Source organism: Siniperca chuatsi, linkage group LG21 (assembly GCF_020085105.1).
Source record: "Siniperca chuatsi isolate FFG_IHB_CAS linkage group LG21, ASM2008510v1, whole genome shotgun sequence".
Lineage (NCBI taxonomy): Eukaryota > Metazoa > Chordata > Actinopteri > Centrarchiformes > Sinipercidae > Siniperca > Siniperca chuatsi.
In genome coordinates this window covers 16,061,564-16,082,244 of record NC_058062.1, presented here as the reverse complement: position 1 = coordinate 16,082,244, position 20,681 = coordinate 16,061,564, and the positions used below count along the sequence as shown (strand labels likewise).

The window sequence follows — 20,681 nt, the reverse complement described above, 5'->3', positions numbered from 1 at the left end:
GATTTTAAGATCTTGTTGATTACTTTTAAAGCTCTTCATGGCCTGGCCCCAGATTCTATTTTAGACCTTGTAGTCTCTTATGAACCTTTACGTAGTTTGAGATCTTCAGGCAGGGGTCTTCTGTCTGTTCCTGAGTTCAGGATGAAAACTAAGGGGGACAGAGCTTTTACCATCAGGGCCCCGAGGCTCTGGAACAACTTGCCTGAAGAGATTGGGTTGTCTGTCTGTGTCTTCGTTTATATCTTTTCTCAAAACACATTTTTATCGGAAAGCATATCCTGAGTTTACCTGAACTGGCTGTTTTATGTGTCTGACCTCGTTCATGACTAGGACTTGCTACACTACTCGGTATTACGCCTGATCTCCCTTCTCCAGCGATCTCCTGTCTCCAGCGATCTCCCTCCTACAGACTTCCCTCTCTCCATACCCCTCTCTCTCTCTGGCTGTTATCGAATAAAGAACATTCTTTGTCCATCTCGGTGTCCTCTGCCTGTCTGTTCCATAACAACTGAAAGCCAGTGGGTCGTGGATGACTTCTGACTGTTTCCTATTGGGTTGACTAATGTAACCAGATCAAAGGACTTTGTACACAAGATCAGAGTTTTGTATTGAGTCCTCCTCCTCAAAGAGAAACACACCACATCTCTGGAAAACAATTGTTTAGATCATTATCTAATATTATCATTATAATTAGGATTCATTAAGTTCTAGTTGTTTTAGTGCCAACTTCCCTCCCTGTATCACTGTCCCTCCTCTGCAGCTCAGCAAGGAAACTCTGGTGAAACACAGACGGATTCATTCTTAGAGATGAATCATTTCATCACTGTCACATGAGAACAACAATAAACAGCTGAACCTTCAGTCTTCTAGCTGCTCATCTTTACATCTACTTTCTACATTTGCTACACATGATGAACCGACCCGAGCCTGTTGTTTAATGAATTTATCATTTCTGATTAACTTTTCAATTTAATGGTTCAAGCATCAGTTAGTTAAGATGAATGAGATGAGCTGCTGTAACTGTCTCATTACAGAGACAGAGGAGAGAAAAACAAGACTTTAACTGCCCTCTAAAGGTTTAAAGTGGACCTTCAACATGTTTCCTTCAATACAAAGATAATAAACTGTTTTCCAATCATTACCAATATTTTACAGTGTTAACATTAACTTTTTTATTGTGTGTGTGTGTCTGCGAGATAATGTATACAACCATTGAGTCTGGCTGGATGAGATCAATACTGTTCACACCTGTGGAAACAGAAATCAACATTATCTCCATCATTCATCTGACTATTCAGTGTTTCTAATGTGTTTATTAGTGTGAATCCACTGAAAGCTCCTCACAGGATCCAGCTGCCAGCAGCAGCATCAGAGCTACAGAGAACATGGTTGATGTTGAAGCTGAACTGATGTGAGCTCTTCTGTCCTCTCACTCACACACACACACACACACACACACACTTCACTTCTTTATATGTGACCTTTATTTGCATATTGTTGAATAATTTTACATTTTATTTAAATCAGTTGAAGGTATAAACAGTGTGTCTCCTCCAGTGACCAGACTGGAGAAATCGTTTATTTAAAGAACATATTTATTTATATTGACTTAAATGTCACCATCTAGATGGTTAATTTAGCAAACTGGTAGCGCTGCTGTGATTTGATTTACTGTTAAAAAATGTCTTAAAACTCATAAAGTTGGTGTAGGTTAATGTAGAGAAACTGAATATTGTATGATACAGAGCTTTTTAAAGCAAAGTTTTCACTGTAGTTGAATTAATGTTGTAATCACAGTAAGGTTGTCTTCTTATAAATGCAGGCGTTGCTGTGAGTCATGATAAACTGTCCCAACACACTGACAAATACATTTTTATTGATGAAGTGTGTTTCATTGTTAATTGGCCATCAATCAAAGGGAAATGTGTTTTCAAAGTCCTGACATGCTTCAGTGCTTCTCATACAGAGATCAGTGTTGGAAGCAAGATGTTGTTGTTATTGCAGTATCACTTATTCATTCAGCTTTCATCACAATGTCTCAAGCACAAGAAAAAACAGCAGCTCCTTCAGTCTTCCAGCTGTTTGTCTTGAAATCTATTAGAGATGGTGAGATGGTGAACTCCAACTAAATGAACACATGGAGCTGCAGTCACTGCTGATCCAGCACTTAAAATGTTCTGTTAGTGTTGTGGTGCAGCGAGCTCACAAAGGGTGTGAGTATAAAACTCTGGTTCAGTCCAGGGTTCGAGTGTCAGTCAGTTAAGATCAATGAGAAAAGCAGATATGAGAGTCTCCTTATAGTGACAGAGGAGAGAGAAACTTGACACTGACTGCCCTCTAGTGTTTGTATAACGGAAACTGCAACATTAGTTTTCACTCCCATATTGTGACTTACAATTTACAGACATTCTTGTGTCTTAATTTGTAGAAATGTTTAGTATTTGCAGACTGTTGTGTGTTTTGAAATGGATCAGCATTTTATTTATGTTTTCAGAAATGTGTATAATGCAGGGAAAAACCTGAATTCATTGTTTAAAAAATATGTAATGTAAAATATAGAATATGAATATTATGAAAATGATTTCATGCTTTAGCTCTAGCAGCCCAAAAGACGATTCTATTTTCTAATCAAACATTAATCATTCTCACAAGTGTTTGGTGTAACTGTATAATTTTCTTGGACTACTTGAAGTAAGGCCATTAATCATGTGAGATAATTGTAGTAAAGATGAGTACTGTAGGATTTTGTGCAGCTGCTCAACCAACTTCAGTTATTGTGGCTCTCAGAATCAGAATCAGCTTTATTGCCAAGTAGGTTTATACATACAAGGAATTTGCTTTGGTTTGCTGCAAAACAATAAACATAGTACAAATATAAAGAAAGATGAAGCAAGTACTGCAGGTCAAGAATCATAAATATAAAATGGACAATAAGATGTTAAAGAATCTTAAAAAATATTGTAAGAAAATAATAAAGAATATGTATTATTGTTATTTAAATGACTATTTGTGCAATGTGCAAAAATATTTACATGGGAATATGCAAACGTTTACAGTGTGAGTATTGTACTATAAGCGGGGGGCTGGGTGGGTATGAGAGTCAGTGTCAGTGGGGGTCAGCCGGCTGCAGACAGAAAGAAATTGTTTTTGTGGCGTGAGGTTTTGGTCCTGATGGACCGCAGCCTCCTGCCAGAGGGGAGTGTCTGAAACAGTTTGTGTCCAGGGTGCGAGGGGTCAGCCACAATCTTTCCTGCTCGCCTCAGGGTCCTGGAGGTGTACAGGTCCTGGAGGGAAGGTAGATTCCAGCCTTCGCTGCGGAGTGAATGATACGCTGCAGTCTGCCCTTGTCCTTGGCAGTGGCAGCAGCGTACCAGATGGTGATGGAGGAGGTGAGGATGGACTCGATGTAGAAGTGCAACAACATTGTCTTTGGCAGGTTGAATTTCTACAGCTGCTGCAGGAAGTACATCCTCTGCTGGGCTTTCTTGGTGAGCGAGCTGATGTTCAGCTCCCACTTGAGGTCCTGGGTGATGATGGTGGCCAGGAAGCTGGAAGGACTCCACAGTGTCGACAGGGGAGTCACCGAGGGTGATGGGGGCGGGTGGGGCTGGGTTCTTCCTGTAGTCCACAACCATCTCCACTGTCTTGAGAGCGTTGAGCTCCAGGTTGTTCTGACTGCACCAGGTCACCAGGTGGACAACTTATAGGCAGACTCATCCCCACCAGAGATGAGCCCAATGAGGGTGGTGTCATCCGAAAACTTCAGGAGCTTGACGGACTGGTAACTGGAGGTGCAGCTGTTGGTGTACAGGGAGAAGAGCACAATAATAAACAGCAGAATCTTCAGAATCTTGTGCAGATACAGCTGCTGTCTGCTGTTGTTTCTGGAGACTGTAAACCGGCCTTGGACTGACTGAGATTAGTAATTGCGGAAGACATCTGAGTTTTGCATTGACTCCTCCTCACAGGGAGGAGAGACCTGGATTGGACTGTGATTTCAATTATTGTTTGGAGAAACTGGACAATAAATGTCGACTGTACATGAGTCCTTGGAGATAATACATTTGAGGTGCCTCTTTAACGTTTCAGTATAATTTGTGTAATGTAACACAGTATTAAAATGCCGGCCCATCAACATTACTGTAAGCACAGTCTGCAATTGAATAGTGTCTTCTGAATGCCATAGTGCCTCTGAAGTACATTATAAAGTCACCCTCGTTTTAATGGTGATACAATTAAGTCCCTTTTATAATATTTAAAGGATGATAGAGCATGGCATTAGTTTAGGCACAACACTGAACTTGCATCAGCTGTTTCATTCATGCTCCACAATCACTGACTCATTAACAGCTGTGTGGCTATCAGCATGCAGGACATTATTACCTGACACACTATTACTATTACTATCACTCAAGCCATGTTTGTGTTGCTGCTCTGATTGTCTGAGAGCTCCCTAAAACAGCAGAGCCTTTTCTACTGAATCTAACTGTTGAACTATTTGCTATAAGTGGTCAATTTCTGATATGAACACTTCATTAAACAGGAAAATGTACCAAATTTAAAACGAGTCTCTGTTACCTTACATGTGTAAAACAAACACTGTGAAAGATAAGATGTTTGACCTTTTAGCATCCCACTCCAGTCTTTCTGCAGCAGCCTGTTTGATCCAAGAATTCCAGTAATGGGCATCAAATCCTGAATATGTGCAGGTCAGTCTGTTTTACATCAGTATGTGCCATCAGTTGTTTGATTGTAATCAATTATTATCAAATCATAATTCAATTATGACAAACTTTGTTTTCCATATTTGAATCTTTATTTTTCTAAATGTAAGAATGAGTCCAGTGACAGAATATTTGTTACATTACATTGGTATTTGAATCTCAAAGTCTAATTTCCTCTTACACACATGCATTACATACCTGCCACACCAAATATATAACTGACATATAAAAACAATGGAATATAGTATAAACCAATTCTATAGAATAGAATAATAGAAATATAAAAAAAGAAAGAAAATGCATCAATTACACTTTAAAACCAGTAAGGCCATATGCCATCAAAAATTCACATTTGGATCATAAAATGGGATCTGTCCTGGGGTCATTTAGTCTGAAAGGAGAAAACAGAGTGGATGTGTCAGGATCTGGTGACAGTTTTGTTTTATATAAAAATATAAACAAAGTTACATTCAAACTAAACCAAAAAATGAATATTCTAGAATAATGACAACATTAAACATAGTAGAGATATTCAAAAAACATACAGGTTAAATAGTGTACTGGAAGATTACTTTAAAATACCAAAACTACTACAACTGCTGTGTCTTACCTTAATCACGGTAGCCAAGACACCATAGATGATGGAGATGAGGAAAAAAAGGAGGAAAGTGAAAGCCATATACCAGTTTTCCACATCGATGTCTTGGCTCACATCAGCATGCATGATGTCATCTAAGAAAAGACAGTCCTCCAAGATATCTGCGAAAGAATTAAAATCAGATTTGTCAGTTAACTATTGCATTGACTTTGTTTCAGTGGAAGAGGACTGCGAAGAGAGATTAATAAAATAATCCATGCAGTTACCAAACAGACTCTCAAATGTGTGGAATAGGTGGTTAACCTAGTATGTGCAGTGTTTAATGTGCAAGAAAGACGAGGATGAATGGAGGAACCAGCACCTGGTTTAGCTATTTTCAGGGATTGGGTGGTGTTTGCATGTGTCACCCTGCAGGTGAGGACTGCCCCAGGTAACCAGTTGACTTGGGACAGACGGAGGTGGCTTTGGATGCTGAACTTTCCGTTTGGGCCTCTGTGGGGTTCACTAGTGTTGTAGTCCAACAGTTCCTTGGTGTCATCAAACCAAGTGATGTTAATGGATGCAGGGCTGAAGCCAAAGACCAGGCACACAAGTTCACCAGAGCCCTGGAGCAAGGTGGCTGAAGGTTCACTGTAGGGCTCTGTGGCTAGGGAAAATAGTCATAAAAGAAGAAAAATCAGGAGACATTTACAAGTTATGTTACAAAGATTTGAGGGCAATTCCCCCCCGTGCCCCCATGTTCGAAAGAACACAGAAAAAGTGCCCTCTGGGATGCCCCTATGGGAGATAAAGCATGATAAAGTGTCCTCTAGGCTTGTGCAAGACAATGTTTTAAAGTTCCCTCTAAGGTGCTCTTCCAGTGGAGAAAATGAAATACAGTGCCATATAGGCTGCTCTACATGCTGGAAAATTACGCTCCTATGTACGAGAAAATGTGCCCTCATGATGCCTCTATAGTTGAAAATGCTCCTGTTATGTTTTCTGTTTTGTTTTTTCTGCGTGCTGGTGCCACACCGCATACAGCTGGTGCCCTTTTTATTTTTTTCGCCCCAGCCCCTCAAACAGCCACTGTTAGAGTGATATTTCTTTCACCTCATAAACAGTCTTTGGCTGAGTAGCCTACAGATACCGACTTGCAGACAACAACCAAGTTTTATTTTGGCCTGCCATCAACTTACTTATGGATTTAATGTTAATTAGTGACAGCTGATATGACCTGTGAAAGAGACGGTCAGCGCTGGCTAAACTTGAGAAGCTGCTTCCTGCATGTTTTGTACTCTGATCTTTGCTGATGAGAAAGACAGAGGAGAGATAACAGGGTCGTTGCTGTCAGAGCTTAGCGAATTTTACCAACAATCATCCATGCAACCCAATAATTTCTCCTCCTCAGGATCGGTTGGGGACATTTCTACTACGATGTAATAAACAACACCAGTGAACTGCAATGTTACTAAAAGCTCATTCTCAGCTCACCAAACACATCCTTTATAGTGCTTTCAAGCAGCGTTTCAGATGACTCATGTCTGACAACACAAGAATACGTAGACTGCTTGTCCTCAGTTTTGGATGCGTTTAGTCTGCTGCTCATTGAATAAGTGCTGCTCCCTGTGTATTTCCAGGCAGGACTGTTGGTGTAGCGAGTTGAAGGGAGTCTCTGGCCATTCTCCTCCCAGTACACTATGATGTTAGATGGGAAAAATCCAGAAACTAGGCAAATAAGTGTGAGGACGTCTGATGTAGACAGCTCAGAGGCAGTTGGTTGTATTATTTTCACTGTTGGTGGATACAGGTCTTGAGAAACAGAAACAGAAGACAAAAGTAAGTAAGAGTTTATCTTTTGTCTATTTCAATCTCATCATTTAGTCACAACCAGCATCATGGAGAATGTATTTTTTGATTTTTATTGGCGAGTTTCTGATGCTTTTTATGTATAACACTACCTCTGCTTTTGCTTATATGGTCCTCGTAGCTCTGGTTGGAACATCGGTGCTTTCCCTCACAAGACACTTGTTTATATGCATGCCAGTCCTCCGCTGACACATTGAGGAAGCTCCGTAAAGACTCTGTCCCATTGCTGTGACTCACCGGTGGCTCCGTGTGGACATTGAGAGAATATTTGATCCCACCTACTTTCCAGTGGATGGAGAAATCATTAAGAGAAGGGCCGATCAGAAGACAGGTGACAGTCACCTGTCCCTGGCGCTGAAGCTCCTGGAGTGGTGGTCCCTGAACGTATACGCCAACTATCTGAGATGATGCTGGAGTTACTGAAAAAAACAGCATGACATTAAAGGCAGAGAAAATGTAACACCTATCAAGTAAGGATTATGACTGAAAATGTCTCAAATGCTTGATGGATGATTCAGAAACAGTTTGAATGTATTTATTCTACACTTAATGCATTAGTATGATTATGGATTATGGTCATTTTACCTGAACAGAGGCTGATTTCCTTTTCAACTGTTTTGTTCAGAGACTTGTCAGACACTTTGCAAGTGAAGCCCTTCCCTGTTTTCCACTCTGTTTGGGGGATATGAAGTTGACTGGTTACTGCCACACGTCCATCTGCACCCATGCTGATGTCATTAGTTGATGGAGATCTTTGCTGAGACTCAGAAAACCATTTAATTTGAGGGTCGAAGCCCCATCCAGAGCAAACGAGCCTCTGTGGTCCTGACTCTTTACTGGGGACCAGAAGGAGCTCCACTGATGGGTCCCCTAAATGAGAGATGAATCGGTGCATCAAAGAATCAATCTATTACAGATCAATAAAGTGTGACACAAGAAGATAAAATCAACTGTCATTAAGGGAAAGCAAAGTAACTCCTCTCACCAAAAATTCTGCCAGTAGAGTTTGACTTAAAGTTGCTGGAGAAGCCTTGATTCACTTTGCAGGTGAAACTTGTGTCTTTCTTCCAGTGACTTGGAGGGACAGTGAAGCGTCTACTGACCGAATGGAGGCCTGGGGCTTCAGGGAGATCAACATACTGTTTGTCAGAAATATCAACACTGTTGGCCTGAAAGGTGACGTAGAGGTCACTGGAGGAGAGTTGTGTGATGTCACACTCCAGCACAGCACTGTTTCCCTTCAGCAAATCTGGGAGCGATCTCCTGATCTCCACTGATGGAGCTGTAACTGCAGGCCCTGGATGATCACGACAGGAAACAACGCGGAATTATATCTTTTTGGTCCTTTGCTGTTATAAGATGTCTGATTTTCATGTTGTATAGTTGTCTTACCTGCGACTTTTACGGTCTTTTCAGCGGATGAGAAGCAGCGATGTTCAGCTTTACAGTTTAGAAGCTTCAGTCGTTTCCACTGATTTAAGGAAACCGTCAGAGTGCTTATTAAATGAGTTGTGTTTGTGACCTTGTTCACTTGGTCTCTGGATGGAAGTTTCCCATCCATCAGCCAGGTCACCTTGGCGTCAAGGACAGTGCGGACCAAACATGTTGCCTTCACCTCAGACGCTGACATCATTACTGTCTTGAAGCTGGGAATCTCCACATGAATGGAAGGAGCGGCGCTTGAATGGACTGCAAAAAAAAATTGCGTGTGTGGCCACACATGTTAATCTAATTCAAACTATTTAAAAGATTCATGATATATCAACAATTTTCATATTATGCACTGAGACATTAGCTGTACATACTTACTTTGACAAATACTTATTGTTTTTCTAAATTCACTGTTGTTGTGAATGGACATGCATGTAAAACTTGAGCCATCTGCCCACTCTGTCATATTTGGCTCAATCTCACTGCTTAGACTGAAGGTTTTCTCCACTCCCTCCACACTCTGCAGCTTCCTTTGGATTTGCCTGTCTAGAGATGTGTTGTCCCGTTGCCACGTCACATTCAGTTTGTCTGGAAAGATGTCACTTAGGGTGCAGATGAGTCTGACTGGTGAGGCTCCGAATTCACCTTCCCAGACAGGGTGTAATGTGATGTTTGGTGAGACAACCCGCTGGCCTGAGATGGAGAAGAGATTATTTTGTCTTTACTTGCCTCATTCTAAATGTTGGATATGAACATTTTTTTAAATATGAGCTGATTTCATCTCTTCAGTTATACATACCTTCAAATTTTGGTCAAGTAATCAACTGTGTTGTCTCAGTTCTAAGTGTAATGTCTTTGTATCTAGTCTAGATGGCAGAGTTGTACTTTTACAGTGTCTGGCGTCTTAAAGTCAGGTGGAGATGGGGCAGGAAGTCTGTTGCACAGATGTTGCAGCATGACAGGGCAGAGTGAGCAGGGCTAGCAGCAAGCGGAAGCATTGAGTAACACCCAGGTCCCAAAAAAGCACCAAAATACAGAAGTGAAACGATGCAAAGAGCAACGGTGCATCACAGACACCAGGTGTGAGGTGTGGTTATGCCAGTAAGAGAAACAGAGTGCACATTTGAATATCTCATATCAGTTTACATATGCATTTTACATGGCTTCTCCTGACTTTGCTAAAGGTTTTTGTTCTCGAGTCTATTATTAATAGACTCGAGAACTAACTGACAGTAAAATCTCCAAATTTACATATTGAGCTGAACATGGGCTGTTGATTCCAGGTGCTGGGGAGGTGATGAACATAACAGCATATTACATAATAAAATAATAAAAAACATTATGGATTAAACTTGTAGAGGTGAAACTATAGACAGTATAGACAATTTCAAAATAATGGAAGAGAGAAAAAAGTTGGATGAGCAACATCAGTGGTTATCTTCATTTTAACATTTATTTTCAAAAAGACACAAATCTCTTGTAATGAAAATGAAAAAAGGACAGCTGTGATTACTTACATCATACTATGAGTGTATAAGAAAAACTGCGTGAAAAAGACTTTTTTTTTTCAGAAAGTTCACCTTGTTTCATTTAACCTGAAAAGACAGAAAGAAAACATAAAAATCTGGATTAGTAATATAGCACCAAAATGATCAAATTCCTGCTATTTGTCACCATTTACATGTGTGCTTTTATTGAAAATGCACTATATGACCAACGTATGCACATTACAGTTACAACATTGCTGCATCATAAAATATTACAATACACACATGAATCCTGAATGCTGGCCTGACTCTTTGTAAGGATGTCCTTCATAGTTTAAGTAAAACATTTACCACTGGAACCTAAAAATGTATTTCATAGGCGCTGTGAGTTAAAAAAAAGTGAGATTAACTTCAATATTGTTAGTGAGGCATTGCACCATGCATGCGTTTTCTGATGATTTGTAAAATAAACGTATCAACATATGGCACAAACAAAATGTTACAACTGGCTTCTGTTGGAGTTGAAACTATGTTGGGCTAATATTGAAAACACAATAACAGCAACACCTGAAAAATAGAATTAAATTCAGTATAATAGCTCATAAATTTGATCATTAGTCATTGTCGGGCTCAAAATGTAAAAAGACAGAACTCAGTATACCCCCTGATTCAACACCTCTCTAGTATAGTCTGTAAAACTCTTTATGCTTTACAAGGGGGATTTTTATTTTAAGTTTATAGTGTTTCAAAGCAATAAATTGCACAAGCGTTGCTGTTTTTGTGTCCACCCCCTGAACATGCACACATCATTAATAGTTGAGATTTTTATGCCGTCACTTTTAGAATTTAATCTTTAGAAAAAGATTGTGGGTAAAGATCATTTTAGTTTTTGGTCAGGGTGGTAAATAAATTACTTATACCAGCAACAAGATGTAGTCAAACATTCATAATGCGTTATGACATTTTCTGAAGTAGTTACAATGTGATTACATTACGATGATACTTATCATGTGTTGCTGCCATTTTTTCTATCACAGCTTTGCCCTGTATGAACCTATTGACCCTCCACTCCTCATGTTAGGGGGAGTTTTCTGCCAACCCGTCTGTGCTGTTTGAATACGTGAAACTATTTACTGAGTTGTCTTTTTCTGGTTGATCTGTGCACCACTCTGACATATAAACTCATTATTACCTTGAAAGCAGTGGTTCCGATGGTGAACAGCAGCGTGATGAGGAAGAGGAGGATGAAGGTGAGGGCTGTTTTTCCCATGTTATCTTCTTCTGCCTCCATGGCACTGTTCCATTGGTTGTTAGTTTCGATCAGGAACTCTGGATGTAGTGTACAGTAATTATTCAGTTAATGCTTGGGACAATCCACTCCCAGCTTTGAACAATAGCTCATGAGACAAAGACCAGTCAGTCAGTCAGTCAGTCAGTCAGTCAGTCAGTCAGTCAATAAAAGTGTGAAATAGACCACAAATAAAAAAACAGTACTGGCATATGTCTTAATTATCACACTGTTACGAGTGTACCACAAGGCCTAATAGTTTTGCAAGTCCTTCTAAAATGTTGATTATGTTGATTAAAGTGGTCCTGCAATGATCCTGAATTGCTTTTGAAAGACCCCATTATTGGTGTGGCATGCGTGACTTGGCTTGTGAGTCAGTGTATTCATCATTTGACTGAGAGACCGCAGAGCTGGAGTTCGACATTAAACAATCATTTTGTGTTGGGGGTGCAAGACCCAGCAGAGGAAACACACTTACACAAAGACAAGTCACACAAACAGTGTTAATGCACCATCTACAAATATAAATGAACAAATATGATTTCTTTTGTTTTTGCCTAAAGTTGGTGGTGGTGTTATTCTAGTGAATACAATATGATGTTGAAAGTTTGATATATTGTTATTGTCACTGTGCTTTAAAACTCCAACATGCTGATATCTGCACCTAACCTTTGTTGCATTAGGATAGCACTGACAGTACACTTACGACAAACATGTAGCTCAAGATATTGGTCAAATAAAGACATGAACTGCATGCAACATACATCAGCAGAATTGCAAAGTGCTTTTTTTATTTTGATTTTGCATTAAAAAGACAAACACAATGTCATGTCACAAGCAACAAACATGAAACAACAAACAGCAGAAGACACAACGACACAAAATAACATCTACTGGGCCTTGCACGTTTCAGGGATGTTCATGTTGAGGTTGACCAGGTTGGTGTTTTCAAATGTTCTGTGCCCGATGGACCTGACAATAGCATTAGTTGTGTTAACCAGAGACTGGTGGTGAACTACACAGCTGTACACCACGTCATTCTTTTTCCACTGCTCAAGGCTGAGCGATAACTGGCCATAAGCAAAATAGGATCCATTGCTCTCTACGGGGTTTGTGGTATAGAACTTGTATTTTGAGTCTGCTTCCTCGTCATCAACAAGCCAAGTCACCAAAACCTCCTGAGGGAAGAAGTCTTTCACATAGCAAGTCAGGGTCACCGTTTCTTTTCTAGTATGTTCTACTGGAGGCAGCATAAACACTGCAGGACGCTGAGTCTGTCCTCCTGCAAGCATGAGAGAACAATTAGGCCTCCTGCCACAGATACAAGTACCTGCAGTACTGAAGGAAATCTCTGCTACAAAATACACAATACAAATACACCATACACAAAACAACACACTTAGAGATAACACTCTTAACGTGTTTGATGGCATGACAAGAAGAATTAAACAGGCTTTTAGTGCACAATTGCTGAATAGGTTTCTTACCGAAACTCCTTTCATAGAGTTCCTTAAGTGGTTCAATCAAATTTTCATGTTCAACAACGCAGTAGCGCTTTATCCCCTTGCTCCATTCGTCATACGTGATTTCAAGTGGAAGGCTAAATGTGCCTTTATCATTGAAGGTCTTTCGAGGCACCAGCCATTTCGTTTCCTTTCTCGTCCTCCCACAAAATCCTTCCGACATATGGCTCGTTTACCTTGACTTGACATACTATAGTTCCTTTTCTGTTTAAAAACATGTCCGCCAACGTGGGGCCAGTGATCTTTATGTCCACATCTACTTCACAGTTGCCAGCTGTTGAGTGAGGGATTAATGAACAATTATTGAACAGAAAAGGCTGCAAAACCATGAGAATTGAAGTTAAATTTACATATCATTTTGAAAGAAAAAGAAGCAATTTACTCACGAGTTGTATGTTTGTAGGTCACTGATGAATTCATGAATGTTGCACCGTTTTCACCTTTCCCCTCAAACTCACATGTAAACTTAGTGTCAACAGTCCACTCACTGGCCGGTACCGTGAGGAAACTTGCTGCACTGTACAGTGTAGTTCCATTCTTGTCCTTTCTTTCCCCAAGAGGCATTTTGATCTCATATATTTTGTTGGGGATTTCAGCTTCATTTTTCAGCCATTTGATCTCATAATCTTTTGGTGAAAAATCTCTGGCAAAGCAGGAGAAGGAAGCCTCTTGTTCCTCTCCAGAGGAGGCCAACACTTTAAGTTCAGTTGGCAGCACATAAGTCACCTCTGAAAAACAAACATACACACAAATATATGTATGCGGAAGCAGAGAATAATATATATATATGCAGAAGCAGAGGTGAACAATGTGCTCCAGTGTTCATGTAATCTAGATTTACTACAATATAAGTGAGTTTATGACTTTTCTGTACTACTGTATGTTATGCAACTTGCACACACATGCACATGTGATTGGCTCCTTAAATTAACACTTACTGTAGCTTGTTACTAAAGTGTGCAGAAAGAGTCAAAAGGAAAATGAGATTTTCATAATAAGAAAATTAGATAACTGAACAGCAGAGCTTTAATGCTCGCTTCTGCATATACATTGACTGCTCGGGCAAGCGAACACAGATTTAACGTGGATGTTAATGATCAACACACAGTTTCCATCTATCTGCATAACTAGGATTATGCAGATAGATGGAAGGAAGCAGAACACATTGCAGTAATCTGTTCTTAGACAGGTGCAGAGGACATACAGCATATTAGTAAAGAATCAAATAGACTGAGTCAGCAGCTGAATATACACAAGGAAGCTTCAGCCTTCTCATTCCACCTCATCGTCTGGTTTATGGAATTAAACATTTTTAAGGCTGTGTCACGCTATTAAATTTGGTAACGGTTGTATTTTATTTTCATACTCTCTGCTGTGTTTATGTTCCTTAATGACAGATTGGAGTATATTTGTTTCTAAAACGGTGAAACCAATTATTGCTTTCTTTTACGTTTAGTTCACACGTGTCAACATCAGCCGCTCGGAATAAATTTACAAAGGTGTTGTAAAGTCTGTCACTAATGACATTTCTCAGGAAAACCCCAAAACCAAGTAACTCTTATTTATGACTTATTATTATTAATGCATGAATTGCACTATCGTTAAATTATTATAACAACTAGAGCTTTTGTGACTTGAATTAGTTATTTGACATAAGGTCACCAAATGATCTTGAAATGAAGTTTATTTTCTTATCCGTATCATAAGTATTGACTTAAAGTAGCGTTGCAGTACATTGTTTACTGCACTGTAAAATGTTAAACTTTCTTTGACTAAGTGTTTGATATTGTATTCTTCATCAATTTACTGGCAATAGCAGCCAATTAAGTACGACATTATTTATCAGATATTATTACTGCTTGTACATTTTGTGTAATTAATACATTTAATTAAAAAACCTTAAAATTGCTGCACAATCATAAAATATGTTAACAGCTCCACCATGTAAACCTGCTAGATTTCAAATCAACTACTAAAAAGGCATTTTATTTGACTTAGCATGAGTCTTACTTGGTTTTATGAAATTAGTCTGTACATTTCCTGCTGGATGTGTCACGGCACATTGGAAAGACTCCCTGGCGTCCCAGTCCTGTCTCCTCACATGGATTTGACTGATTCCCGTATAAACGTCGCCTTTCTGTACTGGAGGGTACTGAATGGAGTCCGTCAAGGCAGCCCCATTTTTGCTCCATGCGTAGGTCAGTGAGGAAGGTGTGAAGCCAGTGGCAAGGCAGCCAAGAGTGACCATGTCTCCAGTCCCAGAACCACATTGCATCAGAGGAAACACAGTCGGTCCAGTTGAAGTGGCTAAGAAAGGAAAAACAAACGTGTAATTAAACTACCAAAATAAAAATAAGATTCAACACAACAGACATTTTTCACCAAGTCAGTTGAGTTGATCAACAGTGTAACAAAGCACAGCATGGAAGGCATCACCTTTTAATATGTTGTTGAATGAGGACATTTCAAGTGTTTCATGTTTCCCTATCTCATTTATTTAGATGTTGTTTGCTGCACTAAGGTCAATAACATTAATTGCGGTAGCTTTTTGTTGATCTATATATAAATAGGTAAATTACTTTAAATGCACAACTTAGTATTTTTTTTAAATTGAAGGAATGAAGGTGAAAGTTGGTAAACATCCAGTAACTGAGTTAAAGTCATATTTGTACAAAAACGTATTACTTTTGTTCAAATTCAGCAATTATGTATGAGGTTAAAGAGTATTCTCACCTGATGAAACAGTTACTGTTGTACCTTTTCCCCAGTAGTCAAAAGCAGCATAGTAGCACAGTGCTGAATCTACTTAGCTGTTTGTATGAAAAGGCTACGTCTACTAATGTGGAGTGCAACAAGCGTCTACCTTAACAATTAATAAATCCCACTGTTAGAAAATCCACTTAAATGATCCAAAATCAAATTAGCCATAAATATCCACCAGTGTGTCCTACTGAGAATATCGCTGTTTGACTTTTTACAGTACATACTGTATTAAAACACTTGACACTTGACATGCTGAGAAGTTACAGAATAACTTAAACATGACATTTCACAGTCTGAAACATGCTGTAGATTTGAAATCAAACTAATCTTACCTGATGACACTGTGACCATAGTGCCTTTTCCCCAGTAGTCAAAAGCTTCCCAGTTGCCACAGTTAAGAGAGTCAATTCAAACTTCTCACCAAAACTCATTACTGTAATATCCCGTAACTTCATGCCATACAGTTTGGTTTCGGCAACAGTTAAAATCAAAGTGAAATATACACCTGTTGATAGACTTACGTTCCAACTGAACTAAACAGCCAGGAGTTTTAAACTTTTCACAAATTCTTTGTCAGTCTACAAAATACTGTTGGCTGTCGTATCGCTGGCCAACAGTTGTGACCACATGAAAATGATACTATATATTTTAGTAATGTGATTAGGAATTTTATTCTCTAATCAGAAATATTAAAATGACATACCTGAGGTGACGGTGACCGTAGTGCCTTTTCCCCAGTAGTCAAAAGCCCAGTTGCCACAGTTAAGAGAGTCAATTGACACTTCTCACAAAAACTCATCACAGTAACATCCCATAACTTCAAGCCAATCAGTTTTGTTTCGGCAACAGTTCAAATCAGGAGTTTTAAACTTTTCACAAATTCTTTGTCAGTCTACAAAATACTGTTGGCTGTCGTATCACTGGCCAACAGTTGTGACCACATGAAAATGATACTATATATTTTAGTAATGTGATTAATCAGAAATATTACAATTACATACCTGAGGTGACGGTCACCATTGTGCCTTTTCCCCAGTAGTCAAAAGCGTAGTCACAGTTCACCAAATGATTAACCACTGCATACAAAAACCTGTTCCCTGATATCTGCACTTTCCATGGTAGGTTAGTTTATGACAATCTACCCTCTGACATATTTACCTTGGCTTTTGAAAATAAGGATTCAGAAGATGGAACCAAACATGATTTTCACCACCAAAGTTTAAACTGAGTCTACTGATTATAACACATTTAACATACAGTATCCCAGAAATGAATGAACTGCGTGGTGTCACAACTGGATTTCTTAAAAAAATACTAAAACTGTTTTTAAATCAAAATGTATACATTAGAAAAAGAAAAAAAAAAGTTTTGGCTTACCTGATGTAACTGTAACCATCGTGCCTTTCCCCCAGTAATCAAAAGCATCGTCACAGTGTAATATGTCAACACATCCAACATACAAAAACAAGCACCTTAAAGATGCCGTTGATGCCACTGAGGTCTAAATATACTATATTAAACAGTGTAATTATTCCATTTTCAACATGAAGACAAAAAGAAGGTTATTTTACCTGTTGTGACGGTCACCATTGTGCCTTTTCCCCAGTAGTCAAAGTAGTGGTCACAGTGACATGTTTCAATAGCTCTTTAGTGCAAAAATACTAAACCGCTTGTATCATCTAATAAATTGTTGTTCTCACTCAGTAAACTACTGTATATACCTAACATTTACCCTGATGCTTTTCCTGTAGATTACATCCTAGTTTAAGTGCAGTATAAACCAACATAAATTTAATAATGAATCAGACAAATACTGAATTGTTTTCACTTAAAATATGTTTGATTATTACTCACCTGAAGTTACTGTGACTTGTGTCCCTTTCCCCCAGTAGTCAAAGTAGCCATCACAGTGATATATTACAATCTGCTTCTAATACAAATACTAAAAGCGTTGTTTAAACCAAGAGAAGCATACATGTTTCACTGACAAAGCAATTCCCTCTGTACTATTTATGAACCACTTCCCTTGAGACATCCATTTCCTGTGGTCTGGGTTATATAAAATATAAAAAATGTGTTGCCAACGGTTAGTGAACACTTCCTCTTTATCAGACCCTCCTGGCAGCTCCAGTTCCTGCAGCATGGAGTTCACACAACCAGATACACTTGATTCAGCCGAATTACGATTAAGCTTGATATAAGTTAATGATATAGGGCTCTGCTGCCCTGAAGTTGACATTTTCACCATTTATATTTAAAAATGTAAAAATTAAAATACATTTTTGTACATGTTCACTTGATCCATCACAGCCACTTCAGTCAGCCACACTGTCCATCCTGGAGGTATCTAGTGTTTTAGCCTGTTAACTACAAGCTTGTGTATCTTTTAGTGCTTTAGTATTTCACATGTTTTAGGATTGATTTCCTTCCGTCCAGGCAGTCAGTGGATGTTTTCACTGAAGCTGTGCAACTAGCAACTTCAAAAGTTAACATACAGGTGTTTAATTTCAAGTCTGCAAAAGTATATTTATAGTGTAAAAAATAAGATTTAAAAATTAAAAGAATACAGGAACATTCACAGGAAGCTGTATTTGCATGTACATGACCTAAAAAAAGTAATTTGCTGTCAATGCCATAATACTGCCGTTTTTGCTGTCTGTCAATTTACACTTGTATGATTATAATGAATCTAATTTATATTATAGCATATACATAATGGAAATATTGATTGGAATCAAATTTTACAGGTATTAAAAAAGTCATACGTGCCAATATTTTCTTGTGCAGTATTAAGTACAACTTCACAAATGTCGAGGATATGCTGCAGTGGTGGGTACCACATTCATGACAACTGCTGTCATCAGCCAGCGCTGCCCATAGTGTCTCCTACATTGACCATTTTTGCCTCTTTTGGGAATGCAGACAGTTGTTTAGAAATGATGGCATGCAACCAAATCTGGTTAGGGGCAAAAGCTCTGTCCACAAACATTTGGTACTGCATCGCCCACACCACATGTTGCAGGCAGCCAAAACATTTCCCTGATGTCCACTCATTCTGACCAGTCCCACTACGATTGACGTCCCCAGGGTTTTATCATCAGTCTGATAAGTTCTCCATGCTTCTCGTCCGCTGTTCATTAGGAGTCAGACTTCTAGTAACCCAAGCATGCTCATCGCTGTCAGGATTACGCCAGTGCCATTACAGCTCCCCATTCCTGTTGTCACAGGTACAAACAAAATGTACTCAGCCTGCTCAGCACATACAAGAAACTGTTCAAAGCTGATAACTGTCCCCATAAGACCACAGTCAGCCCCAGAGAACATACTGAACCTAACGTTTGTAAATGGCAGGTCAGTGTCAGGCAAATCACTTTTAATTAATAATTTGATGATCAAGCACTGCCTTAACTTTATGTTTTTAACTGGAACTTGGTTAGATGAAAACAACCGTGTTGTTATCCAATCAGCCCCTCCCAACTCCAGTTTTATGGGTGAAAATAGAATGCATAAGAAAGTAGGTGGAGTGTCCAGTTTGTTTAATAACGCTTTCCAATGCAAGAAAATGCCACAAAAAATGTCCTTCTTTCAACATCTGGCTCTGCAGCTAGATTCCTCCTGCCGAGCTTTGTTCTTAAATATCTACAGGCCACCAAAATATTCTGCAAATTTCTTTGATGACTTAACTGAACTACTGTTGATTATCTGCACTGACTTCATGATTTCAACATCCATGTTGACAATCCCCCGGACAATAGTGCTATCAAATTATCTTGCATTCAGGATGGCTGGACTCACTCAGCCTGTGACAGAGCCCACACACGATAAGGGTCACACTCTCGTCACAGCCCGGCTCGTAAGGCCATGACAAAGTGGTTTTCAAAAGTTAAACAAAGTGATTTATTAAACAAACTGAGATTAATTAAATACATAACAAAAGTACAAAAAACACATTTAGAGTGGAGGTCAGTGGAATCAGTAGCGTAGGGTGTGCATGAGAGTGGAGATAGTGTGTGTTGTGCCTGTACACAAAGTAAAGGGAAGAACGGAAGAGACACTAAAGCTGCAACATAACCAAATGGAAGAGGAGAGGGAGACTGTTAGTAACAGCCAGGGCTTTATAGACTGGGAACACTGGGCCCAGGTGTTTCCAGTTGGCACTGATGATCCCCTGCCCTGCCCCACCCACCAGGAAAATCAGGTAGAAAAACAGGTAGACAGGGGTCATCACACTCTTGAAAGACAAAAGATTGGCAGCGTTGTGGGAAGATCACTCCTGTGCTTTGAAACGGATATCAGTGTTTGCACTGAGGTACAAATGGAGATTATCACAAAACAGTAAATCACTGAAAACATCAGCAAATTGTTCACTCAGGCTTTATCCTTCACACCTGCCCTTTGTTCCAACTCTGTCAATGATATGGTGGAAAATGTTAGCTCTAAAATTGCAAATCTTATCATTGCAGTCGCCCCCGTTAAGGTCAAAGTTGTCTCTGGTAAAAAGCACCATGGAGAAATGCGACACTGGGAGTGGAGTGTCGAAAAGCGGAACACAGATGGTGAAAATCAAATTTCCATATTCATTATGAGATTTCTGTATCTGAGTCTTTGCACGTATAGCTTAGAACTAAGAAAAACCAAGATGATCTCTTTTTTTTCTCTCATTACCAAAAATCGCAATAATAGACGTGACCCCCAAACTCCTATCTACCTAATCATGCAACAACAACAAAATTCAGAAAATCAGATAAGCTATCAGTGCCCCTGTATCAGGAAAAGGGTTTCTGTCATCCATGTTTCCTCTTAAAACCAATTCAGTCTGCATGACACAGTTTGATCCCTTCAGCCAAAATGCCCGGGAGGAGATTTTGTTACGTCTGAGTTCTTCCTCCTGCTGTCATGGTATTCTTCCCACAAGTTTTCCAAAGAATATTTTTAATTGCATGGCATCAGACCTCCTGGCAATAGTCAATACCCCTCTTCTCTCAGGCTATTTAATATTGATCCTGTTGTTTCACTGAA

At 39.3% G+C, this 20,681-nt stretch overlaps 2 protein-coding genes and 1 long non-coding RNA gene across 5 annotated transcripts in view; 1 reads left to right on the top strand and 2 right to left on the bottom strand.

Moving 5' to 3' along the window:
- Positions 1 to 4,793: 4,793 nt before the first annotated feature.
- The window catches only part of LOC122868482, a gene marked incomplete at its 5' end in the record, with an annotated part of 296,170 nt that continues 280,282 nt past the window's right edge, over positions 4,794 to 20,681 (bottom strand). Inside the window, 6 exon segments of the mRNA XM_044180524.1 lie at positions 4,794 to 5,115; positions 5,335 to 5,483; positions 5,684 to 5,968; positions 6,796 to 7,113; positions 7,263 to 7,589; positions 7,756 to 8,039. Coding sequence (XP_044036459.1) covers positions 5,107 to 5,115; positions 5,335 to 5,483; positions 5,684 to 5,968; positions 6,796 to 7,113; positions 7,263 to 7,589; positions 7,756 to 8,039 — 1,372 coding nt within the window.
- The window catches only part of LOC122868508 (immunoglobulin mu heavy chain-like), a 193,920-nt gene continuing 185,376 nt past the window's right edge, over positions 12,138 to 20,681 (bottom strand). Inside the window, 6 exon segments of the mRNA XM_044180531.1 lie at positions 12,138 to 12,658; positions 12,864 to 13,012; positions 13,014 to 13,173; positions 13,286 to 13,627; positions 14,910 to 15,206; positions 17,234 to 17,284. Coding sequence (XP_044036466.1) covers positions 12,267 to 12,658; positions 12,864 to 13,012; positions 13,014 to 13,173; positions 13,286 to 13,627; positions 14,910 to 15,206; positions 17,234 to 17,284 — 1,391 coding nt within the window. The 3' untranslated portion in view covers positions 12,138 to 12,266.
- LOC122868522 overlaps positions 17,239 to 20,681 on the top strand; it is a 32,840-nt gene continuing 29,397 nt past the window's right edge. For 2 of the 3 annotated variants that reach the window (XR_006376138.1, XR_006376140.1), the window contains exon 1: positions 17,239 to 17,279. This is a non-coding gene — a long non-coding RNA (uncharacterized LOC122868522). Of the gene's footprint in view, positions 17,283 to 20,681 lie in introns of all 3 variants that reach the window. The other variant, XR_006376139.1, reaches the window with a different exon arrangement.